Source organism: Xenopus laevis, chromosome 4S (genome assembly GCF_017654675.1).
Source record: "Xenopus laevis strain J_2021 chromosome 4S, Xenopus_laevis_v10.1, whole genome shotgun sequence".
Lineage (NCBI taxonomy): Eukaryota > Metazoa > Chordata > Amphibia > Anura > Pipidae > Xenopus > Xenopus laevis.
The window spans coordinates 40,022,464-40,043,186 of record NC_054378.1 but is presented as its reverse complement, the minus strand read 5'-3'; the positions used below and the strand labels follow the sequence as shown (position 1 = coordinate 40,043,186).

Here is a 20,723-nt window from a genome sequence, read left to right as displayed (position 1 = left end):
TGGTAGTTGGGAGTAGAGAGACATAGTTACCCATTTTGTAATCGGCAGAATGTGTACTTTTCAAAAATGTATGGTTTTCTGGGGTAAACCTACGGTTTCAGGATTTTTTGCCTTGGAATCTAAAGCATGCCGTTTTCTGCCTTAGTGCTTTCAAAATTCGGTAATATACTGCCGGGAGTTTTTGCTGTACAGAAATCCTAAATCTCCCTAAAACTATACATATCTAGTATTGGCACGTTCGAGAGACATAAGGCTTTCCAAATCAGTTGGATTTTCATCCCTAAAATGAAATATTTTTTCTGGTATAAATTGATATACGATGAAAAATGGTAATTTTTCATTTTTTTTTGGTATTTAGCACTATAAATTTTTTTGCACAGGTGGAAATACATGAAAACTCAGGCAGATTTAGAAAGCTCAGTTTCTACCGAAAAAAACAATGTATAGTTTTCCTAGGTAAACTATAGGTTTCCCCTCAGAAAATGCCCCTAAAGTGAGAGAGCACAAAATGTTTCAAAAACGGCTGGCATTTCGCGTAACCAAAATGTGAAATTCTGCTGGCACTTAAAGGGTTAATGCATGCAGTGCTGTATTATGAGAGATAAACTGTGTGTAATTTTAATATAGAAACTCTCATACAAATAAAAAGCTAGCCAATTACCACTTTTCTTCCACAATACATTTAAGTTTTAAGTATAAAAAAGTGGGAATAGTTTATTCCCTGACACCTACCCCCCCCCCCCCATGGGGCATGTTTACTAACATTGGAGCTTTCTAGCTTATAGGTGTCTGTTTGAATCTGATGATGATGATGCTGATTGGTGGCCATGGACAACATCTCCAAAAATCTCTCCAGATATTTATCTCCAATGTTAGGAAACATGCCCCTATGTGACTTGTCATCTTTCTCACGCCCCATCCTGGCCCATCAGTAAGTACAACATAAACAGTAACACCTGCAAATAGTCTCAGATACCAAGCACTGTTAAATGTGTTTGCAACAAACTACAGAGAAAGGATCAGATCAGCATCTGTTGGGCAATGGGTGGAAGTGGACTGACTTGTTACCTACAGCGCGCACTGGTGTATCTGCATGAAAACGACAGCTGAAAAATGTAAAATCACCTCTTCATCCATTCTGCTCCGTGCCTTAGTGTGCTTTCTGCCTCCCTGCCTGACCAATAGCTGTTATTTATGAGAGAGGCAGGCAGGGAGACAGGCAGCCACCTAAATCAGATGGGGGGATAGAAGCCAGACAGTCTCTCCGCTCTTCCAAAAAAAAAGGCATAGTATTAGTCGAGCCTGCAGAAGAGCTTCGGGTTTTTTTTAAATATAACTTTATTTTGTTTCTCCCTTGCTCTATTTTTAAAAAGTTCAAATGTTTGGGGAGCCTCGTCAAGCCTTACAGAAAACCCGCCCATGCGCCGCAGATCAGTTTGGTAAGTGGCAGGTAGGCCCGGACTGGCAATCTGTGGGTTCTGGCAAATGCCAGAGGGGCTGCTGTATGGTTCCATATAAAGTTATCATATAGTGGGCTGGAAGGGGCTGTTTGGGCTGTGTCACGAACACGGTACTTCCAACCGCACGTGACTTTAGGTGTGGCTATCAGGGGTCACTCACTCAGTCTCTCACCCACCTTGCACACAGGTTAGACTAACACAAAAGCACCCCAAACACCAACCAACACCCACAAAACTCATTCGCTGCCACCATCTATCATTCACAGGCGATAGAAACCTAATGTGACTATTCCCCTGTTCTCTCTAACAGGTAATAACTCACAATACACCAATGCAATACACACTCTCTCACTATAGTCAGTTAGTTCCTACTGACTCAACAAGTACTTCAGTATGCAGAGGGTTAAGGCTCAACTCTTTCAGGCTAGGTTCGTTTAGAGCATCAAAGACAATCTTATTAAATTCTTTTTAATATTATAAAAGGTATAACAGTGCAAAATACAAAAAAGATGTTACAAAAGAGACATACATTCAATAATACAAGTACAAACAGTTGTAAAATAAAAGGGAAAACATGGAAAACCTATACTTAACTCCAAAGATATAGAATTCCTGGTCCTGGAGGCAAGGGGAAACAAACGGGATAACTTCCAATCGCAATTGGTCCTCCAAAGTAAAATCCAAAGTTTAGTCAGAAGAGCTGACTATTTATTAGTGATTTCAGGGCATCAGGTAACTGCATACTCCCCCCTCCCTCAGGAATGTAAGGGGGCGTGGCCTAGCAGGACACAGATTGAGTTTTTATGACCTCCTGTGAGTAGGAACTGGACCAAGAATATAATGACCATAACTCCTTATTGGAAAATAGGAGAGAGATGATATTAAATTCATTGGTTATTAATTCTCTCAGGGATTCCATAGATACTAAACATCAATACTTTGTGACCTGCCCCTGCCCAGATATTCACATCTAATATACAGAGTACCAAACCTAGTCATGTTTGGACTTGTTGGAAAGATGAAATTGCCTTGAACCCATCATCAGTTTTTTATACTGTTGGTACAACAGGTATGGGTTCTGTAAGGATAAATATATTGGAGTATACATTATATGTAACCTTTACTTCACCTTTGAGGGTCTTGCTGGGAACTTTAAGTTCTCACTCCTTGGGCTTCCCCCCTCCCCATGGAATGGCTCTTATCAGCCAGGGCATGGAGGAGGGAATTACAGCTCTGACCCCTCTGACCATAGTGAAAAGAGGCCTGTTATGTGTCTGATTTAGATGTTGGCAGAAATATTTCTCATGATACCTTGGCCTGTTTTATTAACTATTACAGGCCTGTATCATGACACCTCCCCTTTTTAGAGTGAGCAAGGGGAGATTGACTTACAGGTCACTCTTAACCTTGCCACAATAAAACATAAATCCATAACCATAGCCAGGTCATTATCGAAATATCCATTCATGTTATACAGTATGAGGGATCAGGCTACCTCCCCGGCCTAAAGTCTTGTTCCTTGAGGGCTGTATCAGTATAATCCCAGGTACTGGACTGGTTTGATGTAGGTATACTTCCCATTTTGCCTCTATCTGCACTGTCTCTGGACAGAGTGCAGGTTTGCATAGTAGGCAATGGTCTATCACTGCTCTCCTCAGGCATCTGACCTATTCCTCCCACCTTGTTCACTGAGGGGCCCTCCAGCCTATCTCTAATCTCCCATTCCCTGGGCCTAGACATAGAAACTAGCTGGCGGCCTCCCACCTTGTTCACTGAGGGGCCCTCCAGCCTATCTCTAATCTCCCATTCCCTGGGCCTAGACATAGAAAGTAGTTGGAGGCCTCCCACCCCCTTGATGCCACCCTGGTCTCCACTGACCTGCTTAGTCTTGGGTTGGCATAAACCACTGGGCTTGTCCTTAATACTCTGGACTTCTGGAAAAACTACTTTGTTGCTATCTGACTTGGGAGCAACTCCTGGTACTGTCAGCATTTCCTCCTTAGTACTGACCACCTGACCGCCCCTCAGTACTGGTTCTGGCATGAGGGCTATTCCTGGCCCACTACTACCATCACTCTCCCCAGTCTGAGTGGCATTATCCACTAGGACCCTACTCTGAGTCCTAACCACCTGTCCCTCATGCTTCTGCACTGACTCCTGAGCTTGGCGTAGCTGCTGACCCTCACTCAAGACCTCAGGCAGTTTGGGTACAGGATCAGGGATTACACGCTGGAAATCCCTCACTGCCGGTATACTACCGGGCTGCACCAGGGAGACTCCTAGGGGAAACCTCTCCTCCCCCTCTCCCTTCTTATCCCTACTTTGGGACAACACTGGTTCAGGCACTGGTTGACTCTGGCTCCTGCCTCCCAGTCCTCCCTCCCAGTTACTTTGCTGCATTGTACTTTTTACAATTACCTGTTGAGGTGGGTGGCCACACTCCAGCACGGCTGGACCTAGTGAGACCTGGTCATAGGGCACAAAAGCAGTTACCATGTAACCCAAATCATTCCCCAACAAGACATTTACAGGAATTTCATTAGTTACACCCACTTCCCTTAGACCTCTCCCCGCACCCCAATCCAAGAAAACTTTTGCCACAGGCACCTTTGGGTGGCTCCCACCCACTCCCTTTATAGACAAAGTCTTTCCAGGAATAATGTCCCCAGTGTTTAACATCTCTGGACGCACCAGAGAAAAATTAGATCCCGAGTCTCTTAGTCCCTGAGTCACTTTGTCCCCCACAATCACAGACTGCATATGATGATGTAGATTCTCAGGCTTACCAGACACAAGCATCACAACAGGCTGTCCAGGTGAAGTTGGTTCCTTCTTTTGTGGACAGTCAGTCCTCACATGGCCCATCTGGTTGCAGGAAAAACATCGGCGGGTATCCTTCTGCCCCACAGCTGCAACAGACCCCCCAAAAGATGAATTCTCACCATACTGTAGACTGTTGTGTGCGGTTCCTCCTGTTGATCGCTCCTTGTAGCTTGGTACAGATGTTCTGCGGTGGTCAGACATCCTATTTGCAGCATATGTGTCTGCTATCTCTGCTGCCTGATCTGCCGTTTTGGGCTCGTGGTCCATAATGAATTGCTTCACTTCCATAGGACAGGTGTGCAAAAATTGATCCTTTATCATCAGATCTTCCAGGCACTCAAATGATGTAACAGAGAGTCCTCTCAACCAGGATCTAAAAGCGGTTCTCAGACTACTCACAACATCAGAGTAGCTGTCTGTAGGTGCACGCTGCACAGTTCTAAATCTTTTGCGGTATACTTCTGGTGTAAGATGGTACTTTTTGATGAGGGCATTTTTTATAGCATCATAGTCCCCATCAAACTCTGGTGGTAAGTCCACAAAGGCATCCAGGGCTTTGCCTTTCAACCCTGGGGTGAGATATTTTACCCATTGCTCACGGGGTAAGTGATACTGTCTACAAGCCCTTTCAAAGCACCGCAAAAAGGTATCCAAGTCACCATCTTTATCCATAACTGGAAATTTATCCACAGAGTTTATTAAAGGGCGTACTTCCTGGGTCTCACTGGACCGTGAGTGTGATCCCTGCTGCTGGAGCTTGACTAACTCCAGTTGATGCTGTCTTTCAGCTGTAGCAGCATCCCTTTCTGCTTGCCTTTCAGCTGCTGCTGCTGCTGCTGCTGCTGCTGCTGCATCTCTTTCTGCCTTTCTTTCTGCTGCTGCTGCAGCTGCTGCATCTCTCTCTGCCTGTTGATATTGCAGGATGAGCTGAAGACGCAGCTGGGGGTCATCTGAACCCAACAATTGCAAAGATGCTTGCAGGGATGAATTCCTGTCATCCTGCCCACTGCAACTAGAACTGTCCTCTCGCTGAGAGGATCCTGGAACAGAGTTCATCACTGGGACATCCTGAGTTGCATAGTCTCCTGACTCAGGTGTGTAGTTCTGCTGCTCCTTTTCCACCAAGGCACAAATCAACATTTCCTTCGATTTGTCCGCTACATCAATTCCTCTTTGCTCACAGAGATTGATGAGGGTCTCCTTGGTCTGCCTCTTGTAAAATGCTGCCATCTTGCAACACTTTGCCAAAATAAAAGATAGAAAAGAAAAACAAGAAGGGAAGGGAAACTGTTTGCAAGTATGTCTTAATAAAATTAGTATGCACTGAGTTTGTCTTTGAAGACTGTAAACTCCTCGCAAGGATTTACAGTTCTTTAGTGCAAGGTTTAATGACTTAACCCAAGCACTAATGCTCTAAATAAAAAATATGCCACCGCTGCCTACCAATCTGTCACGAACACGGTACTTCCAACCGCACGTGACTTTAGGTGTGGCTATCAGGGGTCACTCACTCAGTCTCTCACCCACCTTGCACACAGGTTAGACTAACACAAAAGCACCCCAAACACCAACCAACACCCACAAAACTCATTCGCTGCCACCATCTATCATTCACAGGCGATAGAAACCTAATGTGACTATTCCCCTGTTCTCTCTAACAGGTAATAACTCACAATACACCAATGCAATACACACTCTCTCACTATAGTCAGTTAGTTCCTACTGACTCAACAAGTACTTCAGTATGCAGAGGGTTAAGGCTCAACTCTTTCAGGCTAGGTTCGTTTAGAGCATCAAAGACAATCTTATTAAATTCTTTTTAATATTATAAAAGGTATAACAGTGCAAAATACAAAAAAGATGTTACAAAAGAGACATACATTCAATAATACAAGTACAAACAGTTGTAAAATAAAAGGGAAAACATGGAAAACCTATACTTAACTCCAAAGATATAGAATTCCTGGTCCTGGAGGCAAGGGGAAACAAACGGGATAACTTCCAATCGCAATTGGTCCTCCAAAGTAAAATCCAAAGTTTAGTCAGAAGAGCTGACTATTTATTAGTGATTTCAGGGCATCAGGTAACTGCATACTCCCCCCTCCCTCAGGAATGTAAGGGGGCGTGGCCTAGCAGGACACAGATTGAGTTTTTATGACCTCCTGTGAGTAGGAACTGGACCAAGAATATAATGACCATAACTCCTTATTGGAAAATAGGAGAGAGATGATATTACATTCATTGGTTATTAATTCTCTCAGGGATTCCATAGATACTAAACATCAATACTTTGTGACCTGCCCCTGCCCAGATATTCACATCTAATATACAGAGTACCAAACCTAGTCATGTTTGGACTTGTTGGAAAGATGAAATTGCCTTGAACCCATCATCAGTTTTTTATACTGTTGGTACAACAGGTATGGGTTCTGTAAGGATAAATATATTGGAGTATACATTATATGTAACCTTTACTTCACCTTTGAGGGTCTTGCTGGGAACTTTAAGTTCTCACTCCTTGGGCTTCCCCCCTCCCCATGGAATGGCTCTTATCAGCCAGGGCATGGAGGAGGGAATTACAGCTCTGACCCCTCTGACCATAGTGAAAAGAGGCCTGTTATGTGTCTGATTTAGATGTTGGCAGAAATATTTCTCATGATACCTTGGCCTGTTTTATTAACTATTACAGGCCTGTATCATGACAGGCTGGTAGGAGGCTGTTTGGGCCTCTGTGGACTTGGAATGTTAGGGCCTATTTTGACTCCCAGGCCTGGCTATTTTGACTCCCAATCCAGGCCTGGTGGCAGGCAGTGCAGAGCAGGCCAGAAGCGTGTGACGCTCCAACCCAAACCGCTGCTGCGATGCGCGGCTCCCTCTCTGCACAGCTCAGCCGGCAGGCTGTGCTTCCTATTTGTACAGCGGTTTCCTGGGCTTCTCTGGCCTGTTCCATTTCACTTGGTCAGGGGGGGGGGGCATTGCGAATTCAGACAGGGGAGGGAGCCAGCCCAGACCCATCAGCTACACCAGCTACACCAGTATATTAAAAAAAGGCAAAAAAAAAAATCAGCAGTCAGCAGTGGGCCCCCAAAAATAAGTATCCCTGGGCATTTGTTAAAGCGACCATGGTCACACATGTGTCCTGCCCACGAATTCTACGTTTCTGCGGTCCTCCCCCTGCTCTGTTACATTACATTGCTAAGTGGAGGTGGGAGGGGGCTGCGAACATGAGCGTCATAGTGCCATCCCAGAGAGTTGGGGGAGAAACCTGAGACAGAGCAGAGGGATATCAATAAGCAGACGGCGGGTGACGGATTGCTGCTGGCTTTGATTAATCACATACAAATGAAGTGCTGCACCCCATCTTATCAGACAGCGGGCGGCCCACTTAAACACAGGTCAGACCGGCCCCTCGGGCAGTTGCCCGAGGTGACAGATTACCAGTCCGGGCCTGGGAGCATATGAAATCAATTTAAAAAAAGAAGAAATGGGGAAACCTAGAAAGTGTGAAAATGGATAAAGTCTCATATGAGATCTAACAGGGAGAAGCGTGGGGGCAAAAGAGAGAACTTCGTCCGTTAATTGGCTCATGTGACCTAACATGTATGGTTTGGGCAAAGAATACCAACAGGCGCAAAACTGCTGCACAGGTGCCTTTATTCACACGCCATGTTTCGAGCTAGTAGCAGAGTGAAACAATCATTAAATTAACAGAGTCTCCTCCCACCACCACATACATTGGTTCAGAGGCCATTGCCATGGGGGTTTGTAGCCTAGCCCAGCGAAAATATTAACCCCTTGTGGAATGTCCATCAAAAAATTCAAAGTCCAATTCATAGATCCAAACCGGTGTGTTGTGATTCAATCAAAGTCTCATGGTTCCATGTGTTTTGTTGGTATTCTTTCCCCAAACTTGTCTGCATTACTGGATTTTGCTTTGGATGGAGGCAGGGGTTCAAGATACCTTTAAAAATACAGCCTAAAGGGTAATTATACCAGTGCTCTATATTCATTGACTATATCCATCCAACCCTGGTATTACCCTCTCTACCTGGATAAGGTATAATGAGTGAATAGGATCAAACACTTGATCAGAGTGGTGCCTCTACATTTGCCTACAGTGACGCTGACATTCAGCGGATATTATGTGAAATCGAGGAGGGAGATATCTCCCAGAGTGGAACAACAGTGAATGGTGATAATAAGAAAGAATTACTAAGTCTCCAGAAAAAAGAAACAAGCATAAATCTTCATGTCATTTCTCTAGCACAATATGGAAGATCTAAGCGCATCCCTAGAGGACTTTGCCTAGATATAAAACCAAATCTATGTGCAGACGATCCACTACTGATCAAAAGATGGCAGGAAATCTGCAATAAATGTAGCCTTGACCTAATAATCCTAATAGAGCGATTACAGGCTAGAATACTGACAGTTCGGCAAAAGATAGGCGAGCTGAAGGAACAAATCATGCAAGAAAAAGGGGCGGAACAAGCGGCGGCCATTTTGCATGACCACGAGGAGCAACTGAAGCAGCATAGAGTATCGCTGAGCGCAAAAAAGTAAAATTTTAGTGAGACGCCCAAGTCTATCGTCTAAATCAAGTCTATACCGGGCATGAAGATGGAAGGAAACAGCGCCAGCAGCAGTATTCTCCACAACAGCACGGCAAACTAAGAGGTTGTCACTATCCAGACCAGAGAACCACACGTCCCACTTACAACAGGAGAGAGCAATCACCCGACTTAAGGAGTTACCCGAAGGAGTTCTCTAGTAGCAGTGAGCTAAGCAGCGCTGGTTTTTTAGACCAGGAGGCAGCGTACCAAAAGAAAAAGAAGAAAACCCCTCGGGCTCCAATTCCAAGAGAGCAGTATCCAAGCAGGCAGAGGAATCAAAGGTAACAGAAAATATTGTTATAAACATTTCCGAACTTACCCCAAACGAAGTTAACCTGCTTAACCACGGTCTGGGCTTTATCCCCACATACCAAATAGATTTTGCTGAGTGGGAGATTGACTTTCAACAATTTATACGGAATCTAAAATTAAAAATGCGTTTCCCTGACAATCCAGAGGCCCCCACACCCAGGCCCGGACTGGCAATCTGTGGGTTCTGGCAAATGCCAGAGAGGCTGCTATAAGGTCCCATAGAAAGTCAGTATTTAGTGGGCTGGTGAGGGCTGTTTGGGCTTCTATCTGGGCTGTTTGGGCCTCTATCTGGGCTGTTTGGGCCTCTATCTGGGCTGATTGGCCTCTATCTTGGCTGATTGGGCCTCTGTGTACCTGAAATGCCAGGGCCTATTTTAATTCTCAGTCCGGACCTGCCCACACCTAATTTACATGTATGGAAAAAGAAAAGTACATATATGCCAGCAATTGATAATGATGCCTTAATTGCATTTGAACTTGTGGTCACGAATGAAGTCAGAAAATTGTGGGAACACCCAGCTAGGAATATACCTAATATATCACATGATGAGAAATGTGCCTTACAATCCTTAAAAAATAACGAAGAGATCATAATTAAAAAAGCAGATAAGGGTGGGGCAATTGTGGTTATGGATAAAGAAAAATATAGATGGGAGGCTATGAGACAGCTAACTACACCTGGACATTACCAAAAAATTGACAAAGACCCTGTACAAGATTTACTTAAAGAAATCTGTATTTTAGTGACTGATGCCTGGAACAATGGCACAATTAACAAAAATACACAGGAGTATCTGATAAATGAAAATCCACGTACTCCTGTGTTGTATCTCCTACTAAAGATACACAAAGATACAGTCACTTGATAATCCTCCAGGACGGCCAATCGTCTCACGTGTAGGTTCTGTCCTACAGCCTCTCTCAAAATATGTGGATTCATATCTACAGCCATTGGTTCAAAATATCCAAACATGCTTAAAAGATACTAATGATCTGCTACAGCGGTTAAACCTTTTACAAACCTTGGATGTAGATTGTACATTGTGTAGTATTGATATTGTAAGCCTTTACACCGCAATACCACAGGACGAAGGGTTAAATTGCATAGAGGAGGCCCTTTTGGAAACTGCATTGCCCAATAATTTGATTTTATTTCCTACTAGATTGCCTAAATGTTGTCCTAAAAAGGAATTACTTTACGTTTGAAGGCGATTTTTACTGGCAAAAACAAGGGACGTCGATGGGTGCAGCGGTAGCACCTTCATTTGCAAACCTATTTGTTCATATGCTAGAATCTAAGTTTTTCCTTAAACATAAGTATAGGGAACACATTTTACTATACAAAAGATATATTGGTTATTTGGAAAGGAGACGTCTCCTTGTTTCATGAAATGGTGTCTGAAGCTAATAGCAAACACCCTACGGTTAAATTCACCCCAGAAACCTCAGACCTTACATTTTCTTGATGTTAAATTGACTGTGGTAAATGGGGAATTGATAACAGATCTGTACAGGAAAGCCACTGACAAAAACAATTTACTTAAGGTTAACAGTTTTCATAATCCCCAATGTATCAAAGGGATACCAAAAGGACAATTCCTAAGGGCCAGGCGTATAGCCTCAAGTAATGAGAAATACTGGGAAGCAGTATCTTCAATTATTGATAGATTTCAAGTAAAAGCTTACAATAGAAAATCACTACTTAACACTAATACAATAGGGGAGGTCCCCAGAAACACATTACTAACTAATAATATGAACAAAGAGGTAGTAGGGAAACCAAAGAAAATACCTTTTGTTAGCAAATTTGCTAAACAGAGTAAACCAATTGAGAAAATCATAAAGAGATTTTGGCCCATACTCAATGTAGATAAATCCTTGGGGAAGATATGCACACATACTCCAATGTTTAGCTACAGAAAACGCAATGCGTAAAGAGATATTCTGTGCCCCGCCGAACTACGTGCACCTAAAAGAATGGAAAAAATCTTTAAAGGCAAACCAAATCTAGGTACTTTCCCTTGCCTTAGCTATGTTTGTTGTTCATCAATCATAAAGGGTGCAGTTGTACAACATCCCACTAAAGGTAATAGCATTCCTCTAAAACACTATGCCACATGCAACACACTAGGGGTGGTCTATATGCTAAAATGTCCGTGTGGAAACGTTTATGTGGGCCAAACAGCGAGGGAAGTAAAGGCTAGAATAAAAGAACATACAGGTGACATCAAAAATGTTAAATTAAATACTTACACAGACACTACAGTTCACTTCAATGCATTTAGACATAATATGTCACAACTGAAATGGCAAATACTAGAAGTTGTACAGGTACCACAGAGAGGGGGTGATAAAAAGAGAATCCTGTTACAGAACGAGACCCTGTGGATTAATAAATTGCGTGCTATGGAACCGCAAGGCCTTAATGATCAATGGAGTGTTGCGAGTTTTTTATGACTTAAATGTTAATGTTATTTCCTCTTCTTTGACAGATAGTGCTGCCTTTTGAAAAATGAAACCTACTGTTGGTAAGATACATTTATTGTTACATATAAGGCTGGCAGGTAGGTAACTATGTCAAAAGCATTACGAAATATGTTGCAACAAACGTTATGTAGCATTTTTTGCTCTTAAAAAAAAATTTGACACAAAGTGTTTTGGCTACTTGTAGCTTTTGCAGTGCAGGGGTGAAGTGTAAATATTGTATTTATTTATTGACTTTATTTTAGCCAACAAAACACATGAAACCATGAGACTTTGATTGAATCACAACACACCGGTTTGGATCTATGAATTGGACTTTGATTTTTTTTGATGGACATTCCAAAAGGGGTTAATATTGACGCTGGGATGGCTAGGCTACAAACCCCCATAGCAATGACCTCTGAACCAATGATAGTGGTGGTGGGAGGAGACTCTGTTAAATTAAGGATTTTGCTTTGTATGGAAGCAGGGGTTCAAGATACTTTTAAGAATACAGCCTAAAGGGTAATTATACCAGTGCCCTATATTCATCAACATGTTTGGTTTGTTTGTGTGCACCGGGTAGGACCCCAAGGGGTGGCCCTTAGTTATTAAAATGGCATTTCCTATTTAGGATTACCCAATGGTGCACTTTACTAAAAAGTATATAAAGATGAAAATGGTTTATTTACATGAAACAGGTTTTTGCTGTTTTATGCAATACACCAATTAATTACAATTTTAACAAACAGGCCTCTAAACCTATACAGTGTGAAACAGAGACTGCTTTCTAAATAGAACCAGAATATGGCTGAACAGTAAATATAAGCTTTTATTAACAGCACTTATAGTGCCGACACTAGAGAGAAATCAGTTTACTTTAATTAAAGGAGAATGAATTCTTAGCTTAACTAAAGAATTAGGCTACAATTTTTGCACAATGGTTTGGGCTTCTATACCAGCCCAGGGCAACCATAGACCTTTAGCAGTAAAGATCTGTGTCTCCAAAGATGCCCCAATAGCTCTGTGCTGCTGTCACTTACTGAGCTTAGGGACCAACTCACAATATACAGTACACATAGAATAGAAATGTCACAATATAACGCTGATTAGTAATTAATGCAGATAATTACTACATGGCAGCACAGAAACCAGTGCAGTTAGCATCAGAATTTAATAATCAGCCCTGTAGCATCAGCTTATATTACAGACCAACAGGGCTGGATTTACATAGCGGGTGCCCCAAGCCCACTGCCATTCGTTCCCCTCTCCCTTTATTCGGGCAAATTTTGATCATTGGGACCAGAGCAATGGGTATTGGCGCACAAGAAATTTTAACAACTATCATATCTCCTGTGTATCCCCAGTTTTTCTGAAAAAATGTGGGTGTGGTTGAGCAGCATGCCGCCCCCCTAAAATCCTGCCGGCCCGGGCCTTGGTGGCCTGGTGAATACCATAGGAATTTATGAAAAAACATTTATAAGGGTAAGCAGAGCAAGTGACCATAGTGAAATCAATCACTCTATAATGGTAACACAAATGCAGATGTGTATGAAACATGGAGGATACTATATTATCAAATACTATATTATCACTATGATGTTGCATATGCTACCGTTTGTTAATTGTTGGGGGAGGGCCTGACTTTGGTTCCCTCGTTGGATTTATTTTTATCTTACTTTTCTTTGCATGTTTTGAATTGAGTTGTCTGTTAGGGTGCTGGAACCTTAGGTCAGATTTATCAAGGGTTGAATTTAGAGTTTATGGGTGTTTATAAAAATTCCTGTTGTGTACTTAATTAAATGTCTGTGCAGAAAGTTATATCTTGGAGAAAAGATGATATTTCACAATATTATCTGGACATAATATATCGCTGTTACGTGATTTAAAAAGCCGCAACGAGCCTCACGGTTGGACTGAGTGGTCCTGTCTTACCTAAAGCAGATTCCAGGAGAAGGGAAGTTGGGAAAAGCTTGAACCATTCTGCGAAAAATCGATTCCTTCTCCTGATCAGACATCCTCTGTTGCGCCGCTCCTGTCAGAAGACGTTCCTTGTGCGGAAGCCACGTGGTTACACTGAAGGGCGTGAGAATGGGCAGAACCATCTAGATACGCCCCCTAGCTGTAAATGTTATGGCCTCACCCATTTTACACCAGTGTGGGCAAGAGGATACGCTTGAGCTGTGTGAATTGATAATGAATGGGGAAGTGCCATTGTTATGGAGGGACAGAAAGGACTTTTGTTGTGCCCCGGGCCGTCATGGTCCTAGGAGTCTCAGTGAAAAGGCTGCAGAAATATGAATGTAAGGCAGCTGTATTCTATTATAGTTACTGGGGATGTTCTACATGCCATCCAGCTGTAGTACTGTAACTCTTAGCTAGGCTTCACACCTCACAATGATGAGACACCCCTCCCCCCTTATTTAACGCCTGCCCTGAATGGGGGTGAAAGACTGTGATTTAGGTATATACTATATATTTTGTACCAACCTCTGAACAATGTGTTATGATATATGTATTGTACCAGGCTTGTTGCTTTAGGCACTGAGGCTGATGAAATTCTGGTATATTTAAACAAGCAAATATTCCAATAGAGTGAATGACTATGGTTCTGGTACCAATTTGGCTCATTATGTGCTTCTAGCCAGGGCCAGATTTCAACCCAAAGCACCCTAGGCCACTCATACGTAATAGCTTTTACCCCTGTTCCACGCTGCTGCAGGTCACTAATTGCCGGCACTGGGGACTGAACAGGCAGGAGACTCAATCAACTATCAACCTCTCCCACCCAATTTAGATGTGGTTAGTGGACAGGCCCAGGCCTTTGTTGTCTGGCCACAAATCCAGGCCTGGTGCTAGCCATGTCTACCAATCAACCACCACTCTCATGAATATAACAATATAAAAAGGGTGTAAAACAAGGGACTATGATTATATGTAGCTACTTTAAGTTTTTCTTCCCAGCTTATTACCCCAGACAGCACAATGTATTTCATATTCACAAAACTTGTATTCATCTCCCCCGATTCTAAGTCAGATACCCAAAACCTAATTAAAGATTGGGGCATAAAATGAGGCACTAGAACGGCAGTTAAAGGTCAGTAATTGGGTTGAGTGATAGAAAGATTCACTTCAAGCTCTGTCCATTAGACACATCTCCAGCCAATCGGTGTAGAGCACATGCTGGATATACAAAGCTCTCAGGTGAGAGAAACCGTTGGAAAGAGACAGTTGCTGAGAGACGGTTGAGGAGAGAGCAGCAATTGAGAGAGGGAGAGAGGGAGAGAGAGAGAGAGAGAGAGAGAGAGAGAGAGAGACAGCGTTATGGAGACTTTTATTAAAAAGCGAAAGAGATTAGCTATCCCTGAGAGCCAGGAGGGAAGCCATTATGACCCTCGATGCTACAAAATCACCAAGTATGAGAGCAACCGGCAAGGGACCTGCAGCAGTGCAGTTGTACTGGATCCATGGAGCACCTTTGGAAACCTGATGCCAGATACGCTGCAGAACTTCATGGATTATGGAGAAATGTGCTACATGTTTAATAAGAGCCTGGAAGAGGACTTCGCACCTAACAACTTTTTAGGGAATCACAGCGACATCAATGAAACATCTTGGAGGGAAGTCATCACCACCATGATTGTTGCACACAGGGCCTTTAGACTGGACTTTGAGACCCTGTGTCTCGCTGTCAACTACCTGGAAAGGTTTCTGGCCTGCACTCCCCTAAAAGCTGCCAGCCTGAAGGTCATAGGTGCCACTTGTCTTTATTTGGCCTGCAAGGTAATGGAAAAGAGTTTCCCTAAAACAGACATGTTTCTATTGCTGTTCTGTGAAGATGGATTCACAGCTCCCTTAATGTACTATTTAGAAAAATTGGTATTAAGGAGTTTGTGTTTCCGTCTAAGGGCTCCCACCATCGAGTATTTCCTGGAACACTTTTCCCTTAGAAGAGTGTCCTACAAGGAATGTCCAGCTGCCAAAATCAACAGAGCAGCCAATGCCTTCACTGCTGCTAGAGGCATTGCAGCACTGAGCATGACAAGGTATGGATTCCATTCCTACCCACCATCTCTCCTAGCTCAGTGCTGCCTTAGAGTTGCAGACCAAATATTGCAATATGACACCTGGAATAGAGTGCACCCTAGAGACTGTTCAGGCCCCTTATGGCAGGAGTGCATGGGTAAAATCACCCACCTGGTATCATCCAACAACATCTTATTGTGCAAGTTTATGCCAGGTGTGTTTCCAGAAACCTTTCCAGACTTGGTTCCACCATCAACCAAGAATGGCAGCAAAGCAAACACCTAAGAAAGAGGCTCTTCCCAAAAGTCATCAGGAGATCAGTGGCAGTAACATGGAGAGGAAGCAGCTCATGGTGATTGAAGGAGGTGGCGGCTTTGAGATCTGGTCATGCTCAGGATGTAGCAGGTAGGAGTATTGTGATGTTACATTTACCCTTAAATACACTTAAGGTGGCCATACACGGGCCGATAAAAGCTGCCGACAGACCGAGTCGGCAGCTTATTGGCCCGTGTATGGGGGCCCCCGACGGGCTTCCCCGATCGAGATCTGGCCGAAAGTCGGCCAGATCTCGATCGGATGGGGTTAAAAATCCCGTCGGATCGCGGCCGCATCTGTTCGTTGATGCGGTCCCGCGATCCGACCGCCCGTTTGCGAACGTGAAGGATCCGATCGTTGGGCCCTAGGGCCCACGATCGGATCAGCCCGATATTGCCCACCTCAAGGTGGGCATATCGGAGGGAGATCCGCTCGTTTGGCGACATCGCCAAACGAGCGGATCTATCCGCGTATGGCCACCTTAACAATAGCGGCAGGTATCTATTATATATGCCTACATGCACACATTCTCATATAGTGCTGGCTCACTTCTGGTCTATTAGACCCTCACTGTAAAACCAGTTCCTATATTCACTCTTATGTATAAGAGGCAGTGGCTGATGTCAGAGATGCACCCAGAAATTTTGGCACATAACCCCAATAATTCCCATTTTCTCTGTTTGTTACAGATATTTGTCAGGAGATCAGCCAGCAAGATCAACAGGGGAAGAACAGCACCCAGTGAACAGCATCTTCCCAATGTACCATCTACAGAGCACCCAGGACTGCTGTGACTGAATTATAACCTGACAGACTTCTTTTCCCCCAGTACAGGTAGATTTACCATCAGATGGCATATATACATGGGCCTTACAGCCACTAGGAGGCCTCTGTATTCCTCTCCCGTCCATCTGTCGGGCTGCAGGCGCGGGGGTCTGCAGGCCACCGAGGAGGCAAATGGAACGGAGAGGAATGCAGAGGAGACCAAGCGGCTGGAAAGCTCATGTGCATGCAGCCATATTCTTGTCCAGCAAGATCAGGGGCATTGATCCTGGGAGCAAATCCGATCGCCGTTAAGGGGTCAGGAAGGAATTTTTCCCTCTAAAGAATCAGATTGGCCAAAGCTTTTAGAGGTTTTTTTTGCCTTCCTCAGGATCAACGGGCTCTCTACCCAGCTGCGGCTCTCAGGGAAGCCACAGGTGGGAGGGTTCCCATTTACAGACCCCACTTTCCATCTCATTGATCTTATTAATAAATCTGTGATTTCACAGGTTAAGTCCAAACCAGTTGTTTGTGTCATTTTTCTGGGATTCAGGGGACTGCAGGTACAGTTCTTACTTTCAATACACTGTTGGGGTCCCAAGGTTGATGTTAGAACACTATTGCCTGGCCATCTTAATTTTGGAAAAGTAATGGGCAGCATTTTATGGGGAAAGTTACAGAGAAAACTTAATCTGGAAGAGCCAAAAAGAAGCTGAAAAAATGTGCAACTGAAGTAAAAAGAGACAAGGCAGAAGGGAAAAATCTAATGGCACAACTGGACAATACAGGGCTTAGGGGAGAAAGGACAGGAAGAGGAAAACTAATATGTATAGGGCTGTTGTTGAGGTATCTGTGGGGAGAGCATACGGATCCATTTGATGCGGTTGCTGGGGGACCGAAGGGGATCCATACAGGGCTGCTGGGGGAAGCAGAGGGATAGGTACATAATCACATGCTTTTATACATATCTTGCACTCTGCTTTTTCTCTGCTTTTTTGCACTCCGCAAGTTGCAACTGTTCTATAAGTAAAATTCAATATAATATTCGTAAAAAGTGAAAGCAATCTGGAAAATGTTGCAGTGAAATTAATGAACAGAAAGCAGAGAAAATTCCTTCATAGTAGAGCCGACTGTGAACCACAGAGTTATTCATGTAGGATGAGTCTCAATTCTGAGAGAGGCGGATGGGAGCATATGAAATCAATTTACAAAAAGAAAAAATGGGGAAACCTAGAAAGTGTGAAAATGGATAAAATCTCATATGAGATCTAACAGGAAGAAGAGTGGGAGCAAAAGACAGAACTTTGTCCGTTAATCGGCTCATGTGACCTAACATGTTTGGTTTGTTTGTGTGCACCGGGTAGGATCTCAAGGCGTGGCCCTTAGTTCTTAAAATGGCATTTCCTATTTAGGATTACCCAATGGTGCACTTTACTAAAAAGTATATAAAGATGAAAATGGTTTATTTACATGAAGCAGGTTTTTACACATGAGCTGTTTTATGCAATACATTTTTATAGAGCCCTATTAATTACAAAATTACAATTTTAATAAACAGGCCTCTACAGAGACTGTTTTCTAAATGAACCAGAATATGGCTGAATAGTAAATATAATCTTTTATTAAAAGCACTTATAGTGCCGACCCTGGAGAGCAATCATTTTACTTTAGTTAAAGGAGAATGAATTCTTAGCTTAACTAAAGAATTAGGCTACAAATTTTGCACAATGTTTTGGGCTTCTATACCAGCCCAGGGCAACCATAGACCTTTAGCAGTAAAGATCTGTGTCTCCAAAGATGCCCCAATAGCTCTGTGCTGCTGTCCTATACTGAGCTTAGGGACCAACTCACAATATAGAGTACACATAGAATAGAAATCTCACAATATAACGCTGATTAGTAATTAATACAGAAAGTTACTACATGGTAGCACAGAAATCAGTGCAGTTAGCATCAGAATTTAATCATCGGCCCTGTAGCATCAGCTTATATTACAGACCAACCTCGTTTTCTGCTTGCGACAACCCCTAATCTTAGCTTCTTACCAGCTGCTCAGAGTCCACTAATCATGTGAGTGTTGGAGACATTTTTCAAGATGGTGACTCCCTTTGACAAGTTTGATGTTCTGGATCATTGCTGCTATTGAGAAACTGAAACTTAGGCTGGTGCAATAAGTTCAGTAATCAGAGAAGGATAACCGTACAAAATCAGATACGTGTAAACCTGCTGTTTCAACACACACCATCCATCATGTGATAAGCATTTGATTTATAGAACTTAGAAACAGACCACCAAGAACAGGCAGTACTTTAGTCTGCAAACACCCTTTATTGGTGTATTCTCACTCACGACATGTTTCGGGAGCTAGTCTTGAAAAACTTGACGACTTGACTAGAAAATCATGTTAACATTAAAAAAAACAAAGAAAAACAATAAGCTTGTTGTACTTCCATACAAGTACAAGGTACGGTTTTATTATTACAGAAAAAAATAATTTTACAAACTTTGGATTATTTGGATATAATGGAGTCTGTGGGAGACAATCTTTCAGATGCCATTCCTGTTATATTTTTTGGCCTTTTTCCTGAAAAGCCTGAATTTTTTGGATTTTTTTCCTGAAAAGTCAGATTTCAACGCAAACCACAGAAACTTCCAAATAAACTAGGTACATCTCCCATTGATTTATATACAACCTCGGCAGGTCTGAGATGCCGGATTTTCGGATTCTGACTTTTTGCAGCCTCAGGGTTTAATAGATCCTGAAAAATGTTTGGGTTTTTTTTCACTTAAAATCTGGATCTTATAGTAATAAAAAACTTGAATTTTTAGAGTTTTTGCCATTTGGACTTTGATAAATAACTCCATTAAAGTAGAAGGAAAGTCGTTTACCATTTGGGGGTGCCAAATGTTAGGCACCCCCAATTAGGGTTGCCACCTTTTCTGGAAAAAAATACCAGTCTTCCTATATATTTATCTTTTTCCCTATTAATAACATTGGGATCAGCCATCATTTTTACCGGCCAGGTGGTAACCCTACCCCCAATTGATTGTATCGACTTACCTGAAATCCCGGACGGTGCTTCTATCAGCAGAAAACTGCACCGGCCCGGGGTTATACCAGTGAGCACCACGGAGCACTGCTCTTCCAGCTTTTTCTGTCTAAATTTCCCAGGACGCATGCGCAGTAGAATGAAAAAGCCAAATTTCTTAGTTAAAGTTCAGCTTTTCACTCTAATGCACATGCGCAGCTGTGAGAAGAAAGAAGAAGCCGGAAGAGGATCGCTCTGTGGTGCTCACTGCAATAACCCCTGGCCGGTGCAGTTTTCTGCAGATAGGCGCACCAGCCTGGGTTTCAGGTAAGTCAATACAATCACTTGGGGGTGCCAAACATTTGGCATCCTCGAGTGGTAAACGACTTTTATTTTTTAGTAGACAAAGTATGGTGATAGAAATTACGGAAATATCCCTTTTTTGGAAAGTCCCAGGTCATGAGCATTCTGAATAACATGTCCCATTTGAAAAAGTTGATAAAAGTGATTAAAAAAAACAGTCAGCAAGTAAAGCAGTGGTCCCCAACCAGTGGCTCGTGAGCAACATGTTGCTCACCGACCCCTTGGATGTTGCTCACCGTCAGTGTCGGACTGGCCCGGCGGGATACCGGGAAAATACCCGGTGGGCCCCGACCCTAGTGGGCCCCGCCGGGCCAGTCCCCCTCTCCCAAACTGTTTTTTAAAAATAATAAAAAAAAATTCGGCGCATAGTAGCGCCGTTTGCGCATGCGCGCCGAGCGCCGTTTCCGTTTGCGCATGCGCGATGCGCCGAGCAGGGATTCGCCGAACAAGTAGGTAGCGGGGCCAGAGGGGGGCCCTGGACACCAGTCCCGGTGGGCCCCGGACCCCCCAGTCCGACCCTGCTCACCGTTGCCTAAAAGCAGGTGCTTAATTTTTAA

At 43.3% G+C, this 20,723-nt stretch overlaps 2 protein-coding genes across 2 annotated transcripts; one reads left to right on the top strand and one right to left on the bottom strand.

Moving 5' to 3' along the window:
* Window positions 1-2,690: 2,690 nt before the first annotated feature.
* LOC121393225 lies at window positions 2,691-5,626 on the bottom strand. The gene is made up of 2 exons (XM_041561139.1): window positions 3,225-5,626; window positions 2,691-3,140 (listed from the first exon to the last, which is right to left on the bottom strand). Exons 1-2 carry the CDS (start codon window positions 5,511-5,513, stop codon window positions 2,952-2,954), a joined length of 2,478 nt encoding a protein of 825 aa, XP_041417073.1. The 5' UTR covers window positions 5,514-5,626; the 3' UTR covers window positions 2,691-2,951.
* Window positions 5,627-13,080: 7,454 nt separating this feature from the next.
* On the top strand, window positions 13,081-17,295 carry LOC121393226 (cyclin-O protein A-like). Its single transcript, XM_041561140.1, has 2 exons — window positions 13,081-16,102; window positions 16,702-17,295. Exon 1 carries the CDS (start codon window positions 14,996-14,998, stop codon window positions 15,980-15,982), a length of 987 nt encoding a protein of 328 aa, XP_041417074.1. The 5' UTR covers window positions 13,081-14,995; the 3' UTR covers window positions 15,983-16,102; window positions 16,702-17,295.
* Window positions 17,296-20,723: the final 3,428 nt, after the last annotated feature.

Coding starts and splice junctions, on each gene's coding strand:
- LOC121393225 (XM_041561139.1), bottom strand. CDS start 5,513: ATGGCAGCATTTTACAAGAGGCAGACCAAGGAGACCCTCATCAATCTC. Junction 3,141..3,224: donor AGGGCCCCTCAGTGAACAAG/GTGGGAGGCCGC, acceptor TCAGTGAACAAG/GTGGGAGGAATAGGTCAGAT.
- LOC121393226 (XM_041561140.1), top strand. CDS start 14,996: ATGGAGACTTTTATTAAAAAGCGAAAGAGATTAGCTATCCCTGAGAGC.